General features: G+C 38.2%; 3 protein-coding genes across 3 annotated transcripts; all 3 read right to left on the bottom strand.

Annotated features, from left to right (window-relative positions):
• Window positions 1-613: 613 nt before the first annotated feature.
• LOC144666705 (uncharacterized) lies at window positions 614-4,814 on the bottom strand. Its single transcript, XM_078528086.1, has 4 exons — window positions 4,800-4,814; window positions 1,999-2,238; window positions 1,053-1,269; window positions 614-693 (listed from the first exon to the last, which is right to left on the bottom strand). The coding sequence occupies exons 2-4, from the start codon at window positions 2,230-2,232 to the stop codon at window positions 614-616; spliced, it is 531 nt and encodes a 176-aa protein (XP_078384212.1). The 5' UTR covers window positions 2,233-2,238; window positions 4,800-4,814.
• Window positions 4,815-8,200: 3,386 nt separating this feature from the next.
• LOC144665363 (uncharacterized) lies at window positions 8,201-12,803 on the bottom strand. The gene is made up of 5 exons (XM_078526605.1): window positions 12,641-12,803; window positions 10,628-10,696; window positions 10,293-10,532; window positions 8,996-9,279; window positions 8,201-8,679 (listed from the first exon to the last, which is right to left on the bottom strand). The coding sequence occupies exons 1-5, from the start codon at window positions 12,800-12,802 to the stop codon at window positions 8,670-8,672; spliced, it is 765 nt and encodes a 254-aa protein (XP_078382731.1). The 5' UTR covers window position 12,803; the 3' UTR covers window positions 8,201-8,669.
• Window positions 12,804-17,018: 4,215 nt separating this feature from the next.
• On the bottom strand, window positions 17,019-20,733 carry LOC144666706 (uncharacterized). The gene is made up of 4 exons (XM_078528088.1): window positions 20,572-20,733; window positions 19,550-19,618; window positions 18,235-18,540; window positions 17,019-17,333 (listed from the first exon to the last, which is right to left on the bottom strand). Exons 1-4 carry the CDS (start codon window positions 20,731-20,733, stop codon window positions 17,019-17,021), a joined length of 852 nt encoding a protein of 283 aa, XP_078384214.1.
• Between the last annotated feature and the right edge of the window lie 1,435 nt (window positions 20,734-22,168).

The raw sequence follows: 22,168 nt of genomic DNA on the forward strand, positions 1-22,168 counted from the left end.
AAAAAATGTTTGCAGGGCCTGGAAAGACAAAATAAATTGTTTGCAAACACGATATGTATAACAAAAAATAGTAAGAATTTCGAAAAAAATGTTTGCCGAGGTGCATAAACTAAAAAAAAAGTTTGCAGAAGAAATTTTTTCACCCCCCCCCCCCCCCCCTCCAAGAAAAAAATGGTCCGTCCCTTATGGTGGACACCAACATCCTTACTCGGAGATTGTATAACGATATTTATTTATCTTTCGATGGGCTTAGATGGATGGAAAGTACAATATTGCACTTGACATGTCTGGCAAGCCTGTAGTCTACCAACCAAGGATTTTACCTAGAAGTTTAATCCTTGCCTTGCAACAAGATTGGAAGTTAATAGCATGGGTCCTGAATACGCAGCAATTCCCTTGGGCATAAATTGTTCTTATCTCTGTACATTTAAATACTTATAACATGATGCAATGGCAAGTACTTATAACTGTGAATGACTAGATTGTTTATCTCTAAAAAACGCCTTAAGTGTCCTCTCTTGAAACTTCTATAGCTCTCTAGCGTCACTACTGTTGCAAAAATGTCAGACAAGATGGTGGTACGTCAGATAAAGACCAATGGCTGGATTGGTTTTCAGTAATGTTCATCTGGTGAGCAATTGTTGTCCACTCTCCCACCGAACATGTTTTTGCGTCTCACGTCTTCACTGGGATCTAAAAAAAAAAACAATATAGAAAACCCAGTGAAGCGATGGAGCTGATAAAGAAAATCCGAGCGTCGTGCGCTTGTACTTTCACTAGCAATCAGATGCGAGATGACACTACAGGAGTTAATTTTCGTAGAAGCCATGCGTGATTTCGACTGAAATTCATCACACTCATCGCAATGTACAGTGCTCATGCTTCTCTCTTGCTTCTCTCCGTGGTACATTATTATTTCTATATTTCGAAATTAAATAGCTAATAATTGGTAATTTGTTTGGTACAAGATGTTATACAAGCCATACCTGTTCATGACATTGTAATCTACGAGCTCATATGGTGGAGGCATCTCAACCTGCTGATGTTGGTACCTGTGGCCATTGCTACATCTGGAGCAACTTGAACCAACTGAGGTTGGTAACCCTGTACACCAAAAATAGGTACCATGATCATTTGAGGTTTGCCCCCCTGTGACCCTGGTGTGAGAGTTGCGACTGCAACCATGCCACGATCTGCTTGCATTGCGTTGCATGTCCCAGGGTCTTGAGTCATGACGAAGCCAGCATTGGCAGTATACATAACTTGCCCCTGAAGAATAGGAAATCACAAAAAAATGAAGCATGTTTACTTAGTTAAAGAAACGTCCCCATGGCTGGGTGCAACTCTTCTCCTATTAAATAGTTGAACTTCATTTCGCAACCGTTTTTTTTTTTTTCTATTCCTTGTAGTAAAATGAGCCATAAAAAAGTTACTGATTGGTTCATTCGAAATTTGGGTTCAGTAATGACATTTATATAAGGGTCTATTAGTACTCTGGCGGTTTGACGGTTTAAGAAAATTTTGAGTGTCGGTTTGCGGGTACGTTTCTTCTTATCTCGGCCAAGTTGTTCAAAGCACGATTAAGCTTATACAAGTTTAGCGTGAATTTTGATTTCCGTTATTCAACGTTCATCGAGGTTTTTCTGTTTATAGTTTCTGTCTTCCAGTTTCGATGTCGACTAATCTCAAACTTCACAAAACATAAGCTATGAAAACACTTTCATGCAAGACAAATTTAAGCATCTATCCACTTTTGATCCTGGGTTGGTGTTAATCGGCTTTCGAACAACCCGGACCTGGTGGTTTACGGTTAACACATTGTGGCACAATATCTTTCATGAAGTTTCCTCATTTTACTCTAGCCACAAAAAGAACCGAAGACAGAACAGCTGGAGCAATAAGATGGCCAAATTGGTTGGGTGTATGGATATCGGAGTTCTGGCACAGCAGACAGTGAAACACGTTTTCAAATTGTGGAAAATATGTCGGAAAGCTTACCTGTTGTAGTGGAACACTTTTGCAACAAGGTCTCATCAGACAACAACACACGGCCGCCCAAATTCCAATAACAAATTCAACAATGCCAAGCATCAGACATATCCAGACTACTGCCCTCTGCTTTGCAGTGGGTCCTCCTTCATAAGCTGAGTTTAAGTATTTAATGTTTATGCTGTAGCAGCTGATGATTCCACCACTCATCATTACAGATGTGATGCAGAAACCCATATACATACCAGCCTGGGAGTTCAAAATGAAACAAAAATGTACAAACACATTGAGTTCAAATCAGCCCATTACAGAAACCAGTTTGTAGAAGGAAGCACTTTGTTTATTCAGACTAAAGTCAACTCTCTCTTAAACGGACACCTTGGACACGGCTCCAACTGTCCGTCTAAGAGAGGTGTCCGTCTTGCAGGGAGTTTAGTTACAGTTAAATGCCTGAAAAACGGCAGGGACAGGACCAACACCAGGTGTCCGTCTTATGTAGGTGTCTGTCTTATAGAGGTGTCCGTTAAGAAATAGTTGACTCTATTAGAAAATGAAAAGCAAGTGCTCGTTTATTAGGGGTGGCGAATGGTACTCAGAAAATCCAGGGTCTCGGAAAATTCCGGTCAAATCTCGAAATCTCGGACGATTTTGTGATGAGTCTCGGAGTCTCGTTTTTGGGGGATTTTTTTGTGTCTCGGAGTCTCGAATTTTTGGCCGCAAGGTCTCGGAGTCTCGGATTTTATATTATTTCAGCCAGAATCTCGGACAAAACGAATCGTTGTTAACGAAAAGCTACGAGAGCTAACGAGGAAAGTCCGCTCATTCTCGTCGCCCAGAGGCCGCGATCCTTCTGGTCAGAAGGCATTCTCGTTCCCAGGCAATACCAATGAACTCTACATTAAGTTTCAGACGCCCGTATTGAAATCGCTTGAATACGATTTATATATGTGTACGATCGTGGTCTTTCGAGTATAATATTAATGGCGTGACCAGCCAGTATATTCAGTCAAAGATTATGTACACGGAATGTACGGATTACACCGATTACTCATGGTTCAGAATTGGAAACTTTATCCGTATCGCTACTCTAATTATAGCTAACCATATAACTTTAAATAAATAGGTTTTGTCTTACCCTGTTAATCCGATGTTTCGTGCTCTTCGAACTCTGTAGTACCTTGAGTGGTTAGTCTTGTGCTGTACTGCATTCAAGATTAAGACACCTTGCTCTCCTATGCCTTACTTACACTGGAGTATATATAAGTCACGGTAGCGGTGAACTCTCAAGGAAATTCAGCATAGGACAGGAACTGAGAAAGATGCGATGGACTGATATTCAATTCAGGGTGCAAGTAGCTGTACTGAAATAGCAGAATCTCTGACCCGTTTCATATAAAACTCTCCGTAACAATACTATAACAATTTCTTTGATATGAATATTTGGAAAATTTTTAAGAATGATCCAAAGCCTGAGATTTTGAACAGAGTATAAATTTTATGTTAAAATTGCAAATACCATATAATTATATGTTTTAAAATGGACCGTATACATGTAAAGCTCTTTGTTTCTCCAAACGAGAAAAATTGAAAATGAGAGTAAAAAACCGTTACTAGCCAAATGCTCCGATGCTTATGACAGTTCGATGAACGGACGATGCAATACGACGATATGCACAGTATACGACATAAACGGAGATGTAATATGCTAAACCAGTTTAAGAATGTACACAAGAGTATTTTCAGCCTAACAGCGGCGGAAAAACTTGAAATACACAGCCTGGGCCGGAAAAAATATTCAAATAGGAAAAAAAAACAAGAGTGTATGTGCAGCGTGAATCTAATATCATTACGGAATAAAAGCTAATGAAAGCTGATAAACTCTCATAGGTTAATGCATCACATGAATGGGATACCGTTACACATGTTAGGTAAAATTCCTGGTTCTCTGGATTAGTCTTGGAATGTTTCCAGATTTAGCTATATTTCCAACGTGGTCGCAAAAACAATGAATTGCGCGCATATAAGAAACGTTGACCTATTTACAAATTGTTTAGCTAGAACACGCAAGTAAGCAGTTATGCATAATCGATTGTTAAAGCTAGCCAAAGCTTTGGTAAAATTCAAGGGCAATGCCAAAACACGTGAAGACCATGCGATCATGTAACCACTTACTTAGACTGTCCACAGCCCTCTATTTTCGTGTTTCTCGATCGATGAGCGCGCAGTGAGAACGGCAAGAGAACTGGACGTTTTTTTGCGTTGAAAAATCGAGAGGCTGTGGACAGTCTACCACTTACTCGTTATTCTTAAGCTTTATACTATCTCATACTACGCTACTTACGTTTTCTTTTTTGCCGATGCTTTTCCTTCTCCCCTTCTTCGTCCATATTTATCTATGAACCAGTTCTCAAACGTTGGAAAAAGCTGACCAAAACCTTCAAGATTCAAGGGATCAGATCGATCTGGCGACCTTCAAAAAGCTTTTACAAGAGACTGATACTTTCCGACCGGAATCGGGAAGATGTCGTGACGCAAAAGCTCGCATAGTATGACAGAGCGTGTGACCTTGGATAGTTAAATGTGGGGTCGTGATAGGTCGTAACAAGGTTGCGAAGTTAATCCATAACTAGCAGCTGGCGTCTTACTGTGAGTACATTTCGCCAATTCTTTACGTCTCACTAAAAAAATACTAATCTCGGGCTAAATTTTTTACTGTACAGAGTCTCGGGCTCGGTTTTTTACTGCTCAGAGGCTCACAGAGTCTCGGGCTCGGATTTTCTTAAATCATTTAAGTCTCGGTCTCGGATTACAAAACTGTTTCGACGCGTTCTTCGTTCTTTGCGAGTCCCGGGGATACCAAGACCTCCTGTGATGATCATCTGCAATAAAAACAATGTCTTTGCATTTACGGTTAACCGTTTTTGCATTCCAAGAAAATTGGTAGCACTTTAAAGGATTTGTCTGCTCAGTATGCATTCAGAACCCGACGAACAACGAAAGACGACAAAAAAAAAATTGCCGGAGATTACTCTGACGGAAATTCTGTAGTGATTTGATCCATTCGATATTAGTTTCCACCCTTGGGAATATTTCATAAAGTACACGTATTCGCGAATTTTCGCAACGTAATAACTTATTGAAATCACTTTAACTTGGTCCGAAGAGCCGGTAAATAACAATGATTAAGAATTATCAACAAAAAAAATATGATCGGAGTTCGTTTTCAAATGTATAAAAGGCCACACAGCCACAGAATTCACGGATCTGTTTGTACAGAAGAACTCGAGCCGCGAAAGCAGAAGAAATGGAGACATCATTCTCCCAAGACCAGAAACGAACATGACTAGGAACTCCATAAAGTACCGAGGAGCAATAGCGTGGAACAGTCTACCCAGCAAGAAATCGACCGATCATTTAAACGAATTCAAGCAATTATTAACCAAATTTGACTTTACTAAAATGAATTTCGATTCCACCGCAGCCCTCATAAAACATAAAGTTAACAGTTACGAATATTATTAATAAGTTAAACTCTGAAATTCAATGAAGCATGCATATAATGTAAATATATATATAGATAAACGAAGTTTATAGTTTAGATATTTTAAGGATGTATATAAATTTCATTCTGTAATTAACTAATATAAGTACACGACCCCACCAGCTCTACTGATTAATTTATCGTGTTTAAATAAAGTGATTCATTCATTCATTCATTCATTCATTCATTCATTCATTCATTCAACAGTGTAAATCAATTTTTATTCATAAAACGTTCGAATTTGTAGCTCCTGAAACAAACTTTTTTCTTTAACCGAATGAAGTCCAAGTGACCACTGTTTAATCTGATAATTAACAGCAAGCCGTTTTGCATGCTATAAATATCTTGTTAGCATTAGAAACTCTGTAGGCCGTCGTGAAAAAAAAGTGGAAAAAACACTGAAATGTAGGACAGGACTTTGTAAATACATGTGTAAAATTAGTTGTAACATTTAGTTTTCGATTTTTTTGTAAATTATGTTTATTGTTTAAAAAGCATAATCATACCTGACAAAAAATGGATCAATTGTTTCAAACAATGGGTATAAGTGTGTTGACAGGTCGAATATAAATTTGCAAATGAAATTACCTCAAATACCTTTCACTTGCTCGAGTTTTAAAATAAAACAGTGACGCTTAAGACGAGTTTTTACAGCAGAAGTTAAATGAGAACTCTTACACTCTGTCGCCTTTCACGCCTAGCTCAGAATAGAGTCAAAACGGCATTTCTGACATTTTTCCTTTCTTCGGTGAGCTTATGTTAATGTCCTTCTGCCATGCCGCGTCATGCTGCACGGCTCACGCCGATAAAGGTTAAGCCTAAGGAACTATTATATGAGAAACAAATATCCCTTATGCATGTTTACGTCCGACTGGCTAGTTTCACCACCAAGCCTCGCATTCAAAGTGCAAACTTGTAATTTTATCATGAACGAATTACAAAGCAGCAAAAATGTAAAGAATATCCACGTGAAAACTGCATGAAGGTGGCAAAGGATTGAGAATAATTTGCGTAAACGAGGCTTGGTGGTGAATTTTGAGCTAATGACGTTATCATGCATAAGGCCTATTTGAATACGATGTTTGCTTCTACGAAGTGCAAAACATGAAGTGTTGGCTTATGAATTAACATAATTATTTTGTTGCCTTTCGACATCGGCACGTTTTCCATTTTTTAAACATTTCAAATTAAAATACCCAAGCAGAACTTACCCAAGCGCCGATCCAAATCCCTAAGAAATACCAGCTTGTAATATTTCTATAAAGCCTAAACAGAATAGAAGACACCTGACGATGATGTGTACGATGGCAAGAATCCTTGCCATGTTGGCGACCTTCGCTGAATTTTCCGCCATGTTTAATAACACTTAGCAGAATCTACTTGGTGTCGTCACGCAATCTTGACTGACAAGCACTTTGAATGAACTTCCTTGTCAACAACAGAATTTGCATACGTAATCGGGTGACCGGTTCGAGGTATTTAATGTATACGGTTAATTCGAGAAAGTTTGTCGGAAAATAAGCACAAAAGTACAGACGACAAGACTGAAAAGTAGTATGGGTAGAAGTACATAAGAGCTACTGCACGTTCTGAATACTAATAAGATGACGACATGACAAATGCGAGTTTGCACGTTTTCTTTCTATTCAGACAAGTGGAAACAGAGTTCTTTTAGCCCCCTGAATTTTAGAATAATTTTTAAAACTCAAAGCCATGCGACAGAGAAAGCAAAGCTACAAAAAAGGCCACCTGAGAGAAAGAGAGAAAAAATATATATTCACGTGCAAAATTACACATTACATTTCAGCAAGGCCAATATGCAAAGCTCTAGTGAATACCCAAACCACCTTTCGGCTTTTTGTCGCGTGCAAATCCGTGCTTTTAGCGTTTCCAACACACTGACAAGCTCTCCGATAAACCCACTACGTCATCGCCATTTTATCAAAATTGCATCAAACAAGCGAAAGTTCCAATCGGCTACTCGTACTTGAAATGAAGAACAGACAGATGTTTGCGCGTTGTCTTGATAACCCACCGATGAAGGTAATTAATTTTGTCTTTGTTTCTTAGGTTTATTTTCCACCAAATGTTCTAACCATCATGGCCGATACCTGTATTTATAAGCTGAGACAGAGGCACCAAGACAACGCGTCACCGCGTGGAATAGAAAATGAGTTTTACATGAACGAGGTGCCCTGTTTAGTCAGAGTTCCCTATACCTCTTTGCAAAAAGGAATCACGTAAAAATCTTTGGTTTTCCACGCGTCACGAAAAATTCTAATAATTGTCACGTTCACGCAAAAATCATGGCGATCCCTGTTTAGACAGTTACGCTACGAAGGGGGTCTGAATGGGGGATACAAAATGTCAGTTGTCAGTTGTACGTAAAATTAATGTTTGCTTAACTGTGAATCACACAGAAAATGTGCTTATGGGACGGACTATTATTTTTTTGGAGGGGGGGATGAAAAATATTGAAAAAAAATGTTTGCAGGGCCTGGAAAGACAAAATTGTTTGCAAGCACGATATGTATAACAAAAAATAGTAAGAATTTCGAAAAATAAACTAAAAAAAAAGTTTGCAGAGGAAATTTTTTCACCCCCCCCCCCCCCCTCCAAGAAAAAAATGGTCCGTCCCTTATGGTGGACACCAACATCCTTACTCGGAGATTGTATAACGATATTTATTTATCTTTCGATGGGCTTAGATGGATGGAAAGTACAATATTGCACTTGACATGTCTGGCAAGTCTGTAGTCTACCAACCAAGGATTTTACCTAGAAGTTTAATCCTTGTCTTGCAACAAGATTGGAAGTTCATAGCATGGGTCCTGAGTACGCAGCAATTCCCTTGGGCCTAAATTGTTCTTATCTCTGTACATTTAAATACATATAACATGATGCAATGGCAAGTACTTATAACTGTGAATGACTAGATTGTTTATCTCTAAAAAACGCCTTAAATGTCCTCTCTTGAAACTTCTTTAGCTTTCTAGCGTCACTACTGTTGCAAACATGTCAGACTAGATGGTGGTACGTTAGATAAAGACCAATGGTTGGATTAGTTTTCAGTAATGTTCATCTGGTGAGCATGATGTTGTCCACTCTCCCACCAAACATGTTTTTGCGTCTCACGTCTTTATTGGGATCTAAAAAAAAAATAAAATTCAACTGTTCGTGTAAAACAATATAGAAAACCCAGTGAAGTGATGGCCGGAGCTGATAAAGAAAATCCGAGCGTCGTGCGCTTGTACTTTCACTAGCAATCAGATGCGAGATGACACCACAGGAGTTTTCGTAGAAGCCATGCGTGATTTCGACTGAAATTCATCACACTCATCGCAATGTACAGTGCTCATGCTTCTCTCTTGCTTCTCTCCGTGGTACATTCTTATTTCTATATTTCGAAATTAAATAGCTAATAATTGATAATTTGTTTGGTAGCAGATTTTATTCAAGCCATACCTGTTCATGACATTGTAATCTGCAAGCTCATATGGTGGAGGCATCTCAACCTGCTGAGGTTGGTACCCTGTGGCCATTGCTCCATCTGGAGCAACTTGAGCCAATTGGGGTTGGTAACCCTGTACACCAAAAATAGGTACCATGACCATTTGAGGTTTGCCGCCCTGTGACCCTGGTGTGAGAGTTGCAACTGTAACCAAGCCACGATCTGCTTGCATTGCGTTGCATGTCCCAGGGTCTTGAGTCATGACGAAGCCAGCATTGGCAGTATACATAACTTGCCCCTGAAGAATAGAAGATAACAAAAAATGAAGCATGTTTACTTAGTTAAAGAAACGTCCCCTTGGCTGGGTGCAACTCTTCTCCTATTAAATAGTTGAACTTCATTTCGCAACCGTTTTTTTTTTCTATTCCTTGTATTAAAATGAGTGATAAAAAAGTTACTGATTGGTTTATTCGAAATTTGGGTTCAGTAATGACATTTATATAAGGGTCTATTAGTACGCTATTATTACCAGACGATCTGAAATACGAAAAATCAATGCCGGAGAGTTTTTAAAAAGAAACTAGAATCTTTCAATCTCTCTAGTTTGTAAACACGTTTGATCCTTTTTGTTCACAGCTATTTATATAGATAATTGTATGTTAACTTATATTGTAATCTAGTCACTATTTTTTTTTAATGTAATTAATATAGTAATTGACGGCTTTTGTGAAAAACAAAAGTGCAATTATTTGTAATTTTTGAACAAAGCTACCGTCGTTAAATAAAGTTTTCTATCTATCTATCTATCTGGCGGTTTGACGGTTTAAGAAAATTTTGAGTGTCGGTTTGCGAGTACGTTTCTTCTTATCTGGGCCAAGTTGTTCAAAGCACGATTAAGCTTATACAAGTTTAGCGTGAATTTTGATTTCCGTTATTCAACGTTCATCGAGGTTTTTCTGTTTATAGTTTCTGTCTTCCAGTTTCGATGTCGACTAATCTCAAACTTCACAAAACATAAGCTATGAAAACACTTTCATGCAAGAGAAATTTAAGCATATATCCACTTTTGATCCTGGGTTGGTGTTAATCGGCTTTCGAACAACCCGGACCTGGTGGTTTACGGTTAACACTTTGTGGCACAATATCTTTCATGAAGTTTCTTCATTTTATCTAGCCACAAAAAAGAACCGAAGACAGAACAGCTGGAGCAATAAGATGGCCAAATTGGTTGGGTGTATGGAAATCGGAGTTCTGGCACAGCATACAGTGAAACGCGTTTTCAAATTGTGGAAAATATGTCGGAAAGCTTACCTGTTGTAGTGGAACACTTTTGCAACAAGGTCTCATCAGACAACAACACACGGCCGCCCAAATTCCAATAACAAATTCAACAATGCCAAGCATCAAACATATCCAGACTACTGCCCTCTGCTTTGCAGTGGGTCCTCCTTCATAAGCTGAGTTTAGGTATTTAATGTTTATGCTGTAGCAGCTGATGATTCCACCACTCATCATTACAGATGTGATGCAGAAACCCATATACGTACCAGCCTATAGAGGTGTCCGTTAAGAAATAGTTGACTCTATTAGAAAATGAAAAGCAAGTGCTTGTGTATTGGAAGTGTACTGGAATAAAATAAACTTACAAAACTGTTTCGACGCGTACTTCGTTCTTTGCGAGTCCCGGGGATACCAAGACCTCCTGTGATGATCATCTGCAATAAAAACAATGTCTTTGCATTTACGGTTAACCGTTTTCGCATTCCAAGAAAATTGGTAGCAGTTTAAAGGGTTTGTCTGCTCAGAATGCATTCAGAACCCGACGAACAACGAAAGGCGACAAAAAAATTGCCGGAGATTGCTCTGACGGAAATTCTGTAGTGATTTGATCCAGTCGATATTAGTTTCCACCCTTGGGAATATTTCATAAAGTACACGTATTCGCGAATCTTCGCAACGTAATAACTTATTGAAATCACTTCAATTTGGTCCGAAGAGCCGGTAAATAACAATGATTAAGAATTATTAACAAAAAAATTATGATCTAGCAACAGTGTAAATCAATTTTTATTAATAAAACGTTCGAATTTGTAGCTCCTGAAACAAACTTTTTTTCTTTAACAGAATGAAGTCCAAGTGACCACTGTTTAATCTGATAATTAACAGCAAGCCGTTTTGCATGCTATAAATATCTTGTTAGCATTAGAAACTCTATTGGCCGTCGTTACGAAACTTTTATTTTTTAAGATTGTAACATGTTAGTGATTACGTAGCCAATTATGTTGTATATTTATTTTTCTAATCAGCCTGTATTGTAAAATAGTTGTAAAAGTGGCTTTAGCTGTTAATGTTGATTGCGGCTAGCTTGTAGGGTCTTGATTGTTATTTGCTTGTTTTTCTATCGATCTACAATAGTTTATTTCCTTTTTATCTGGAAAACCTTGCGTTCGTATAAATAATATTTTTGGAGTTGTACGAAAAAAAGGAAAGAGTTGTTTATGCGTTAAGAACGTTGTGGTTAAGGGGATCGAGGGGAAAACCCTCCTAAGAGTTTTAGTTGTATTAAGCTGCAGCAAAATTATTTCGCACTGAGAAGAAAGCCCGTAGCTGACTCTACAAGATGGCACAATTTTAATTGGCTAAATCATAATATTACGTCGCGTGACGTAATTAGAGCCGCCATCTTCGATCCGCTATCTTGGATTTCAACATTTTCTTAGAAAGTCACAAAATAACAGAATTTGATGCAAAATCAGACCAGAAAGCTTATGGAATGTAAAAATAAACAAATCGTACAATTCTATTTCAAGAAACTGGAAAAAAATTGAGAAAAAATGTTAAAAATGAAGATTTTTTGGCCATACCTGCTCTATTTATAACGTTGCCATGACATCGTCAAATAACATAACATAACTTTATTATCTCTATAGCGCAAAATCCATGCATATATGATCTAATGCGCTTTACATAAATAGATATCATGGATAGTTTTCGATTTTTTTGTTAATTATGTTTATTGTTTAAAAAGCAGAATCATACCTGACAAAAAATGGATCAATTGTTTCAAACAATGGGTATAAGTGTGTTGACAGGTCGAATATAAATTTGCAAATGAAATTACCTCAAATACCTTTCCTGCGTACACTTGCTCGAGTTTTAAAATAAAACAGTGACGATTAAGACGAGTTTCTACAGCAGAAGGTAAATGAGAACTCTTCTGCCATGCTGCGTCATGCTGCACGGCTCACGCCGATAAAGGTTAAGCCTGAGGAACTATTATATGAGAAACAAATATCCCTTATACATGTTTACGTCCGACTGGCTAGTTTCACCACCAAGCCTCGCCTTCGAAGTGCAAACTTGTAATTTTATCATGAATGAATTCCCAAAACAGCAAAAATGAAAAGAATATCCACGTGAAAACTGCATGAAGGTGGCAGAGGATTGAGAGTAATTTGCGTAAACGAGGCTTGGTAGTGAAATTTGAGCTAATGACGTTATCATGCATAAGGCCTATTTGAATACGATGTTTGCTTCTACGAAGTGCAAAACATGAAGTGTTGGCTTATGGATTAACATAATTATTTTGTTGCCTTTCGGCATCGGCACGTTTTCCATTTTTTAAACATTTCAAATTAAAGTACCCAAGCAGAACTTACCCAAGCGCCGATCCAAATCCCTAAGAAATACCAGCTTGTCCAGAGGAGTCCATCTGGTAATATTTCTATAAAGCCTAAACAGAATAGAAGACACCCGACAATGATGTGTACGATGGCAAGAATCCTTGCCATGTTGGCGACCTTCGCTGAATTTTCCGCCATGTTTAATAACACTTAGCAGAATCTACTTGGTGTCGTCACGCAATCTTGACTAACAAGCACTTTGAATGAACTTACTAGGTTGTCAACAACAGAATTTGCATACGTAATCGGGTGACCGCTTCGAGGTATTTAATGTATACGGTTAATTCGAGAAAGTTTGTCGGAAAATAAGCACAAAAGTACAGACGACAAGACTGAAAAGTAGTATGGGTAGAAGTACATAAGAGCTACTGCACGTTCTGAATACTAATAAGATGACGACATGACAAATGCGAGTTTGCACGTTTTCTTTCTATTCAGACAAGTGGAAACAGAGTTCTTTTAGCCCCCTGAATTTTAGAATAATTTTTTAAAACTATAAAGCCATGCGACAGAGGAAGTGAAGCTACAAAAAAGGCCACCTGAGAGAAAGAGAGAAAAAAAATATATTCACGTGCAAAATTACACATTACATTTCAGCAAGGCCAATATGCAAAGCTCTAGTGAATACCCAAACCACCTTTCGGCCTTTTGTCGCGTGTACATCCGTGCTTTTAGCGTTTCCAACACACTGACAAGCTCTCCGATAAACCCACTACGTCATCGCCATTTTATCAAAATTGCATCAAACAAGAGAAAGTTCCGATCGGCTACTCGTACTTGAAATGAATAACAGACAGATGTTTGCGCGTTGTCTTGATAACCTACCGATGAAGGTAATTAATTTTGTCTTTGTTTCTTAGGTTTATTTTCCACCAAATGTACTAACCATCATGGCCGATACCTGTATTTATTAGCTGAGACAGAGGCACCAAGACAACGCGTCACCTCGTGGAATAGAAAATGAGTTTTACATGAGCGAGGTGCCCTGTTTAATCAGAGTTCCCTATACCTCTTTGCAAAAAGGAATCACGTAAAAATCTTTGGTTTTCCACGCGTCACGAAAAATTCTAATAATTGTCACGTTCACGCAAAAATCATGGCGATCTCTGTTTAGACTAATACGCTTTGAAGGGGGTCTGAATGGGGGATACAAAATGTCAGTTGTCAGTTAAAATTTTGGCCATTTATTATTTGTCAGTTAACTTTAAGGCCATTTGTCAGTTGTCAGTTAACCCCATCCAGACCCTCCTTAGAAGTGTAAGACCAGATAATGTGTCTGTCAAGATCACATGCACATGCGGCACAAAAGCTGACAAAAGTTTCATCAGTTTAAAACCCAACCACAGTGCTTAAACAAATCATACATTAAGTCACGAAAAAGAAGATGATTCACGATCCACGTCTTATTCAACTCTTCGTTCACGAGTCACGTGTAAGCAAAAAATTGCGTTTACGCGCACGTGAAAAGATCTTCAAAACTGTGAATCACGAAAAAATAAAAGCCCAAAACACGTTACACGGCAAAAAAAGCCTCAATCACGCTTCACGTTAAAAGTATAGAGCACCCTGTTTAGAGAGTCAAAAAAGTCTTAAGTCATGTAAAGATTGGATCCTACAACACCTTCGAATTCAGAAAATAAACTTTTTGCTTTCAGAAGCTCTTATCAGAATATATAAGGTGGAACCTCGTTAATACGGCCACCTCGTTATTACAGTAACCTTGTTTTGACACACCGGCATTTTCTTATAACCTATACACTCTTTTTTATTTTCGTCGAGGCTGAACGTTCTTAATTTTTTCGAAGATTTGAGCCTAAAATGTTCTTAAAAGGTTCTTACTGTTTAAATTTTAAAAACAAAGTGGTATTGCAGTGAATTCATTCCTAACCTAAATGTACATGTTCACGTCAACATTGAGTCACGACAATGTTGGTTACTGGTCAGGATTTGAATGAAGATGTATTCATTTCGTACATATATTTGTCACTTACAACAAAAAGCCTTGGCCACGTTCTTGAGCCTCGACGTTCTTAAAAAAAGGTTCCTATAAAATAAAAATAGTGTACTCAATAGAAGCATTCTGAATTCCCAACCAGTATAATGCTTTATAATTTTTAACCGTTTATACCGCCACAAAACCAAATCCCTAATAACAACTGACCAACAAAACATATACAGCACTTGAAAATCAATATTTAATAATGTTATTTTATTCACAACGCCCGTAGCTTGTCGATTTCATTGACCTCTGTGGTTAACTAATCACTTATTGTAAATTAAAGAACAATTTACATGAAAAAGAAAAAAAAATTAACTAACAGTAAAGCCTGTTTTTGCACAAGCGCAAGCATAAGCGCAATCACGCAAAAAGTACAAATTTTGATCCTTGTTCTTGTGCTTGTCGCAAGCACAAGCGCAAGCATAAAACTGAAATTCGTTTGTGCTTTTGCTTGGGTCGAAGCCGTGTTAACGGTGAAATAATAGCTATTATTCTTGCGCTTGTGCTTGCGTCGCTGGTGAAAACCAGGCTTAACATTCACTTCATGCCCAATTCATGCCCAAATCGATTGGGTGAAACTGTTTTCAAAATTGTGAAATTGAAAGTCAGCTTATTTATCATGTTAATTAAGAAGGTCGGGGAATTGTTTGGGGGAAGATTAAGCCTGGCCTGTTCACGTATCGTTTATTTACATCCAGTTATTTTTACTTTTTATCATTTTTCCAAGTTTTGAATAAGTGTATGTCTGCAGTCGGGATGTAACTTGACACTACCGCATAACTACGGCCACCCCGTTAATACGGCAAAATTGTCATGACCCGTTATTGCAGTACTTAGTGTGCATAAATACTATCCAAGCCAACACGAATGTAATGGGTGCGCTTATATGACGTATTTACCGTTTCGATCCGAGAGGGCTCAGGTGATTGTTGTTGTTATATGATCCATATTCATACTAATATAATCTTGATATCTGGCATTGTCTTAGAGATTTATTAACAACGAAAACACTTGGATTTAAGTTCGTTTAATTTTCTTTGTTTGCTACAAAAAACACACTTACAACCAAAATGACAACAGCTTAACCCTATTCAGGCTGGGCGTTTTTGCATCTTTTCAGAAAAGGGGGAGGGGCGGATTCCCCCCCCCCCCCCCCCCTTTCCTCCGTAACTTCTAAAATATCAAAGCAATCACAATGAAACTTAGAGGATATAATTATAGTATGTCGTAAGATCTATCTTTTGGTGTTCGTCACGTGGGATGATGACGTCACGTCAGAAAACCACCCAAAATTACTGCAAAGTACTCAAAATCTATAAATATGTGCTTCAAAATCGTAAAAAGGTGAAAATAATTGCATTAAAGTTATTTTTCATTAATAGAAACACGAAAATGACAAATTGGGGAAAACATGCCTGTCAAAATGCCGTTGCCAAAAGCCGGTAGAAGCCGAGAGCGAGCCGTCTAATTGTGTTAGCATAACCCACTGACCGATCTATAAAACTCAGAATATCGCTAGAATCGATTCATTGAAGGTTTTCATTGATAAAATTCAGCGAAGACTAAGCACGCGCTCCGAGAGCCTTCTACGGATCGATAGTAGGCACCTGTGTAGCCAATCAGATTGCGCGATTACCAATAGTAGGTCAGTGTGGTTATGCTAACGCGATATAGAGTGTTCCATTACATTTTCAAATGAAATTATCGAGAAAAAGAGTTGAAAATGCGCCTGACGCCAACGGACTATTTTTGACGAACGTCGAGGTGTCTGGAGATGCGATGAAACTGCAAAAACAATAGAAACTAAAACCAAGGACAAAACGGAGAAATAAAAGGGTAAAGTCATGAGCCATCGTCATGGTTATGATTTCCTCTGTTTTATCTTCGTGAATTCAAAATAAGATTGGGAAGGTAATTTACAGTTTCCCTCCGAGCTTGCATGTACATCACTGGAATCTAAAGAAAGATAATTCAACTGTCAGTTGATTTTAGATGACGTAAATGACTGTAAAACATACTAGTAATTAAAAAAGGTATGAAGCTGCCAAACTGAGCGATGTTTGCAGAAATTAACGAACATCTGTTTGTTTTACAAGCAATCAAGTGCAAAGTGAAACTATAAGAGTAAATCTGAGAGTCGCCTTAGAAGTCAAGACATTCCTTGAAGGTTTCGAACTATCAGACTTACATCAGACTCTACGTCTTGTGCAATTTACTCACTTCTTTTGAGCTCACCGGTCAACCTACATACCGTATTTCAATTTTCATATTAGTTAAGTAGTGACGTACTTAGGTGTATTTAGGTTCAAGATGTAATACCTATTTGTTTTATTGCGTCTGGAGTTGTCCCTGCTCCTATGGTGGGGACATCTCAGCCTGCTGAGTTTGGTACCCTGTGGCCATAGCTCTAGCCGGAGCAACTTGAGCCAACTGAGGCTGGTAACCTGTGGTCATGGCTCCAGACGGAGCAGCTTGCACCAATTGAGGCTGATAACTCCCAGCCCCAGTAACAGGTACCATGACCATTTGAGGTTGGCCTCCCTGTCCCTCTGGTGTGACAGTTTGAACTGCAACCACGCCAGCACCTGCTTGCATTGGAACGACCACCGGTACCCCACCAGGGGCCTGGGTCATGACGTAGCCAGTGTTGGCAGTGTACATAACTTGCCCCTGCGCAAGAAAGGCGTCAAAGAAAAAAAGGCAGGAGATTAATTACGGTATGTAAATTAACCGATAGATTATTCTCTTGGACGGGTGGAACTTGTTTTTGGTTAAATAGTAAACTTTTTACAGCCTATGAGTAGTCAAATTCCATTGAGAATTTCTCGAATATTTTAGTGGAACAGTCCAGGAGTAGTGAAAGGAAACTAAATAACACAATAAATGAAAGACGTAATTTAAATTTGTTAACACTGAAGAGGCCTTATTTTGGAATCAGAATAACAAAAGTTTGGGTTAGCAGGAAAACAAAGCTGAAGTATAATTGATTTCAGTTTCGATAGTTCGAGGTGTTAAACTCAGTGACATTCCTTATACAGGTAATAGCGGAGCTCGGAAATTTCTTCATTTTGTAAAATCGGCAAGTAGACTTAGGTCGAATAGTTGATTTATCATTATATCAATAAACCGTCTACAGGAAATCGTTAATTTTGCTACTGCATACCGACACGGTAGCGAAATACTACAAATTTTGCTTCTAGGAGACCAAAACACGTTCCGTTTTAAGACATTGTTTTGTGGATGTAGCATGTTACGAAATATTGTAAAATTCAACTTTTGTTTACTGTGTTAAGTCCTGAATTTAATGTAGTGGTCGTCATTTTATTAAGAGATTTCCTTGGAACTTCTTTCCGTGAAGTTTGCACTCGGACTGTTAGTTAAGTATATAAAAGGAATGAATGAATAGCCACTTGGACTTTGGTACCGCATGCAGAAAGCTAAGAGACCCCTCTTTTTATAATTATAAAATATCATAGCAAAGTCGTGGCTTCTACTTGCACCGTTATGTCCAATCCGGATAATATTAGCATAGAGAAACTAACAATTGGTACAGTTCTAACACAAGGCTCACCTGTTGTGGTGGATTGCCATAGCAACACGCACAAGCAGAGCAACAAATGCAAGGTTTAATGTGACAAAGACACACCGCCGCCAAGATTCCAATAACGAACTCGACAATACCGAGAATCAAGATAATTGCACTGAGGGCCATTTCGTTGGTAAAGAGACGTCTGTATCTTGGGCTTAGATCATCACCATATCGCGACGAATTGTAGTTCCACTGATCTCGAAGTATGACAATGGCGATGCTGTAGTAAAAAATCATTATTCCACCTAATATTGCAGATGTGATGGAGAAACCCATAAATACACCAACCTGGGAGTTCAAACAAAGAATATGTAGATGGTGAGTTCAAGGGTGCCTTATATAACGACTGTTAGCACAATTCGCACAAGGAAGCGATGGAATGTTTAGTTTTGCTCAAAATGATATTCAAACCATATATATACTAGTTATGCAACACTTTCGAGTGGTATACTATGGAATATCCCACGAGTCACTTGTATTTTCTTCGTCTACACACTCGCCTAAAGGCTCGTGTGTATACCGAGAAAATACAAGTGACAAGTGGGATATTCCATAGTATACCACGAGAAAGTGTTGTATAAGTTTTTTACCATGCCATAGAAAATACGCTTACTAAATTTCGTCGATCGAGAATACAATCGCAGCGCACGATGGGAAGGTTGGGTTGAATACCGTCGAATATTCCCTCGGCTTTCCTGTATTCTGATTGGCTGTATTTTCTATGGCATGGTATAAACCTTAATATAGGAAATTAACGCTTCATAAAAATAACACGAATTTCAAAAATTCGCGTTGATTTGTGTTAACGTTAATATTTTGGTCCAGATTTCACGATACAGTCCAGACGTTCTAATCTTCTAGGAAAAAGCATTATTTCATCCAAATGGAAATCTACAGGTATCACTGAAACTGTGAAGAACGCTAGAAGCATTCGTATTGTTCGGTAAATGATCACGAACATTGTTCCGTCTAGGATAATACCCACCTAATGTTTAAATAAACTTGTTCCTGTTGTCTCAAAAAGTGTTTTTCTTTGTGTACGTCGCGTTAATTTCCTTTATTTCGAAATGTTACCCTCCCTTTCGCGTTAATTTCCTTTATTGGGAAGTAATTTTCGTTTCGATTCGCTTTAATTTAAGTTTCGTTAATTTCAAATACCTTAATTAACACAAGCGTTAATTTCCTATGATAAGGTAGACGTTGCGATAAGGGCTATAACGAGACGAAATTCCGCACTACCAATATTTCCATTATTGAAGTAATGTTTATAAAATGATTCATAAATGAATCAACTTACGAAAGCGTTGCGTGAAGTCCTTCGTTCTCTGCGAGTCCCACGGATACCCAGACCTCCTGCGACGCACATCTGCAACAGAAGAATAGCAAAGCATTTCATTAAAAAATAGAAAATACACTGCAAAGACTTTTTATGTTTTGTTCTGAATCGAACCCGGGACACATTGGCGAGAGGCGACCGCTGTCGCCACTGAGCCATCTGTGCTCTCCCATGATGGGAGTTAGAATGTCTTTTATTGTATTGAAAAAAGCTTCTTGTTGTCAATAATAAATTATTGCTATCGCAGAGTACTTTTCTCCAACGACGACTTGTTTTAAAGAGTTGCTCTTCCTGTGAAACGTTTGACGATAAGAACAACTGTTTTACAACAAAAGTTGGGGTTACCCAGTGTTCCTGGTTTTTTTGCCTTTTACTGTGTTTTCATCTTCTTAGGGTGCGAGTAATTGCATGAGAATAAAAGTGAACTTATTGTTCTCCTTGTTTTCAATGTAAATGTGTTGTGCAACATTAACTAACAGATTCGAATGTAAATAAACAAAAAATGAACATGGTAGTGCGGTATTTTTTTCCACAACGATAACTTGTTTCAAATTGTTGCTGTCACCGTGTAAACTTTGATGATTAGAACGACAAAGGGTTAGGTTGCTTAGATTCCTTTGATTTATGGCCTTTTACTGGGTATTCATTTACTTTGCGCAAGTCGAGACGAAAAAACTAAGAATTTCAATATCAGTCAATAAAATTTTACAAGACTAATGAAACTAACTACAGTGGAACCTCGATATAACGAAGGGCCAAGGGACTGGCAAAATGTGTTCGCTATAACGAGGTTTCGTTATATCGAGGTTCTTTTCCACATACTTTATTATTACTGGGGCGAAGAATATCGTTCGTTATATCGAGGACTTCGCTATATAGAGGTTCGCTAAATCGAGGGTCCACTGTAAATAAAACAGCGATTTATATTGATATCAGCACGCTTTTTTAAAGCTTGTGCATGAGGAAATATATTTTACACTTACCCAAACACCGGTCCAAATCCCAAAACATGTATTACCTCGCCGGAGGTATTTATGACCCGTAAGATCTGCGATGCCAAAAGAAAAGAGCAAAACCCCGACAATAATGTGTAAGATTGCGAGAATCCTCGCCATTTTGACAACTTTTGCTGAATTGTCCGCCATATTGTTTATAATATGTAGGTGAGACTGATAAGCGCTGATAAGCGTTAAACATGCAATACATCATGTACATGCGATTGTCAGGTCGAGTTCAAATATTATTTTTCGATAAGGCACGCGAACAATGTCACGTGCATGATTAATAGAGTTATATTGTATGTGGGTGCAATTCACGAGTTTAAGAATGTTTCAACGCGTTTTTTTTTTTTTCATATTTCTATTAAAATTGATGAATTATATCATCACTTGGTAGTTTCTAAGAACACTTGAAAAGTGCGAAATTCACTTCTAAACTCAGCTCTGTGCTTTATTTTCCTTCTGATTTTAAAAAGAACTCCATGGCGGGTTTCACATAAACAAGGCACTTTTGCATGTGTTTGTTGAAGTACCTGAATAAATTACTCCTCGTTATCCAGTAGGTAATATTATTTGAATTATAATGAGACAGGGCGGTAGTTTTAACAACATTAACCTGGTGTCCCCCGGTTCAAAATCTACCCTCGTTTCTTTTAGCCTGGTAACCGGATGGGGTCTCGTGCCCCCGGTTCATGATGTACCCGGTGTTTTTTTGTTTGTTTTTTACATCGTTTTTTTTTTTTTTTGTCGGTAGATCATTTAAGGTCACGTATGTTGATTGGTTCAAGGTAAGTCATCTTTCATCACGGAAAGGGGAATGGAAAGGAGGAAAAGTTTTTTTTTTTTTTAACTTGTCACTTAAGGGATTATAATTTCGTGCGTTATAACGCGTTTTCCATGTGTTTAACTAAACAACGAATTGCATAAGGCCCATTTACACAGGCGATTTTTGCAGCGTTTTACTTGGCGATTCCAAATCGGGCGTGTAAAGCAGCGGCTATTTCATGGCAATTTCGTGGCGATTCGTCGCCACGAAACCACCATGAAATAGCCATGAAATCATGAAATCGCTGCTCGAACTTATACGTACTTGAACTTGCACTTGCACTTGAACTTGAACTTGAACTTGATCGAATTTTTACGCCATTTACCAGCGATTTTTTCCGTTGGAGAGTGACAAAAACCTACTTTTAAGTACCCCCAAAGGTACTTTGTCGCAAACATGGCGGACGTCGCTTGCTTCACGCCTTCAAAAAAGTCTCCAAAAAGGGAGAAAGCTCCAAAAGCAAGAAAACCAATTCCGTTAAACAAGCTCTTTATCAAACATTGATGTATTTTGCAATTGTATTTAAAGGGTTTTTTGTGTTTACGAATAAAGAGGTTTTTTTGGCATTTTCCTGCCTATTTGTTCACCTACTTAATTTTGTTGTGGAATTCAAAAATTATCAAAGACAAGATAACACATGGTAGCCAAATGTTTTGAAACTACATCAAGAGACAAAATAAATCGCCACGAAATCACCATGAAATCGCCGCTAGTGTACACGGGCGATTTGGAATCACCGAGTAAATCACCGCAAAA

The sequence above is a fragment of the Oculina patagonica genome, chromosome 9, assembly GCF_052425735.1.
Source record: "Oculina patagonica isolate OP01 chromosome 9, crgOcupat, whole genome shotgun sequence".
NCBI lineage: Eukaryota > Metazoa > Cnidaria > Anthozoa > Scleractinia > Oculinidae > Oculina > Oculina patagonica.